This window comes from Olea europaea, unplaced genomic scaffold, assembly GCF_002742605.1.
Source record: "Olea europaea var. sylvestris unplaced genomic scaffold, O_europaea_v1 scaffold963, whole genome shotgun sequence".
In the NCBI taxonomy this organism is placed as follows: domain Eukaryota; kingdom Viridiplantae; phylum Streptophyta; class Magnoliopsida; order Lamiales; family Oleaceae; genus Olea; species Olea europaea.
Genome location: NW_019268131.1, coordinates 131842 through 134450, shown reverse-complemented (window position 1 = coordinate 134450; position 2609 = coordinate 131842). Strand labels below are relative to the sequence as shown.

The 2609-nt window shown below is 34.2% G+C and overlaps 1 protein-coding gene across 1 annotated transcript in view; it reads left to right on the top strand.

Moving 5' to 3' along the window:
- Positions 1–15: 15 nt before the first annotated feature.
- The window catches only part of LOC111392700 (protein cornichon homolog 4-like), a 34638-nt gene continuing 32044 nt past the window's right edge, over positions 16–2609 (top strand). Inside the window, exons 1-2 of the mRNA XM_023018097.1 lie at positions 16–278; positions 1634–1815. Coding sequence (XP_022873865.1) covers positions 207–278; positions 1634–1815 — 254 coding nt within the window. The 5' untranslated portion in view covers positions 16–206. The remainder of the gene's footprint in view (positions 279–1633; positions 1816–2609) is intronic.

The following is a 2609-nucleotide window of genomic DNA, read 5'->3' as shown; positions in this document are numbered from 1 at the left end:
ACCTAATTGTCAAGGTTTTTCGAAGTATTGCAACAAATCAAGCTCGCTCGCACTGGGGTAGGAGTCCGAGTGGGGAAGACCTTAGTCCTCCCTTACCTCTAGGGTTTCAAGTCCGTTCACCGGCGCACCGATCTTCCTCACCCCAATAAACTGCAGTCAGAGACTTCTATTTCCAATCTTACTGTAATCCTAATTTAGGAAAAGGGATGGGAGAGATTTGGGCATGGCTGCTCTTTTTCTTCATTCTCATTGGTATTCTCGTCATGCTAGTTTTCCAGGTCTGTTCCTTTCAAAACCTTAACTTATATATAATCGAACACATAATGTTAATTAGTTCAGTTGATATTATAATTCTTGCTATGTTTATGTTTTATTGTGTTAAAATTAGAGCAATGCTAACTAGGAGATAAATCTCGTAGAGAAAATCCTTATTAGTTGCTATTTTTGTATTAGCTTTTATTGCTTTTACACAATTGAATGAATAATGTTATCTAGCACAAGTAGTGTTAAACATTAAATGATAGATTCACATAAATGTAAGGATATATGGTCTGTTTGATTGGCATTATGACACCTATAAACATGACTAGTGCTAGATAGCATAACTCTAATTGAATATGATAATTGTAGTGAGGTGGAAGATCAAAACTTTCTTGTTGTGTTGCTTGAAAGAAAATCTGGTTATCGTGAATCAAATAAAGTATGGTTTTACTTTCACCATTATGGATTGCTCAACAAAGTGGATTATAAAAATAATAATAAAAAAATTTAATTTGTGTAATAGGTGACTCTAGAATGGTTTATTTGGATTCAAGAGTTGGAGAGTGGATCTTGAATTGGGATCGTTTCATTAAAATCTCTAAGAATCCAAATATTAAGTTAACCAGGAAGGTGGCTGTGTGGAGTTGTAACTATCGGAATTGGAATTGTATTGTTTGAAATGACTTTCTGAATATACAATTTCGAGGCTGTAAGTGTAATCTCATGCTACTATTCTATGTTCATGCAGTCGAAATTTTTCATGAACTGGTGTCGTATGAAAGTTAGTTGAGCTTTTCATGTATAGTATGGATATTAAAAACTCTTCCCTAATGATGGATTTATGTGGAATTTGAATTATTATGGGATAAAAAACCATACCGGTTTTAATTATTCTTGATTTAAATCCTAAACATAAGTGTGCTAGGACTAGCGGCTTCATTTTTGACATATTCACTGTGGATGCCATTAATTTTGTGACCTTCTTCTGGAGTCTTTGCATGTAAAGGATGAATTTTTTGTCACATTGACTTCAACGAGTTAGAAGTCGAGCGTAAAATTCAAAATTCCTTCTCACACTGAGAAGTTTTAGATAAGCTTTAACTTGGTCTCATATGTTTTATTGCTTCCTAATGTTGCCTAGTTTTTGGAAGGTAGAGGAGAGGAGAGGAATTTAATCTAGTACAACTGTAACGTGATATGGAATGTTTCACCTATTTATGATTAAAAGTTTGCTATGTACTACAATATGTTGTGTTAACGGACTTCCCAAAGTGGAAGTTACATGGTCAAAGAATAAGATTGTTATTAGTTGTTTAATGTCAGCTAAATTAGGTTTGGAGCTTCAAACTAACAATGTTGATGTGTCATGCAGCTTGTGTGCTTGGCAGATCTAGAATTTGATTACATCAATCCTTATGACTCCTCATCCCGGATAAACAAAACTGTTTTACCCGAGTTCATTACGCAAGGAGTTTTGTGCTTCCTTTTCCTCTTGACAGGGCACTGGGTTATGTCCCTTCTCTGCATTCCGTACTTATATTACAACGTGAGATTGTAAGTTTTCTTAGGCTTTCCTTCGAGACTTGAATTGATGCAGGTTGTATAAATCTAGCTTTGCTTTTATGAATAAATAACTAATGTGCTTTAAGAAAAAAGTTGTCCATCCAAGCTGCAATAACTTAAATGCTGCTTCTTCTTCACGTGCCCTTATCCTTCTGCTGCTTGTGTGCGATTAACGTTCATTTGCTAAATTTTTAAAATGCATGCTCTATTTGAGATGATTGTTTCCTGAATGATGCACACAAATTTGTTTCTCGGCACACAGACGCTTGCACAGCAGAATCACACCCATATATAACAACTTGGTCTTTTCTTCTTTCCAGCAATGGTGTTTGTAGACTCTAGTTGATTTGATCCAGAGATCTGTTTTTCCCTCCTGTTTATTGCTTTTCAAATTTGTTTATAGAATGATACGATAAATGTATGGAAGAGCAAGTGGTAGTAAGAGGCCAAAAATCGCATTAACTGAGTGAATGCATCTGATAAGTATTTTGAGCAGTCATGCTCTTTAGAATATAAGCTTGGAATGGCTTCATTTACACATTTGGAGTTTGTTGTTTCAAGTGAGCATCTCAATTTTACTGGCAAAAGGACTACAGACTTTTCTTCTACCTTTAATTCTACCAAATGTTGCTGTTTTTCATTGACCTTTTTTTTTTTTTTAAATTGAAACGGACTTCTGAGTTTTGAAAAAACTAAAAAACATCAAATGGGTAGTTCTTTGTGTGTGATTAAACATAATGAGGTATTTACAAAAAAAAAAAAAAAAAAAAAAAAAAAAAAAAAAA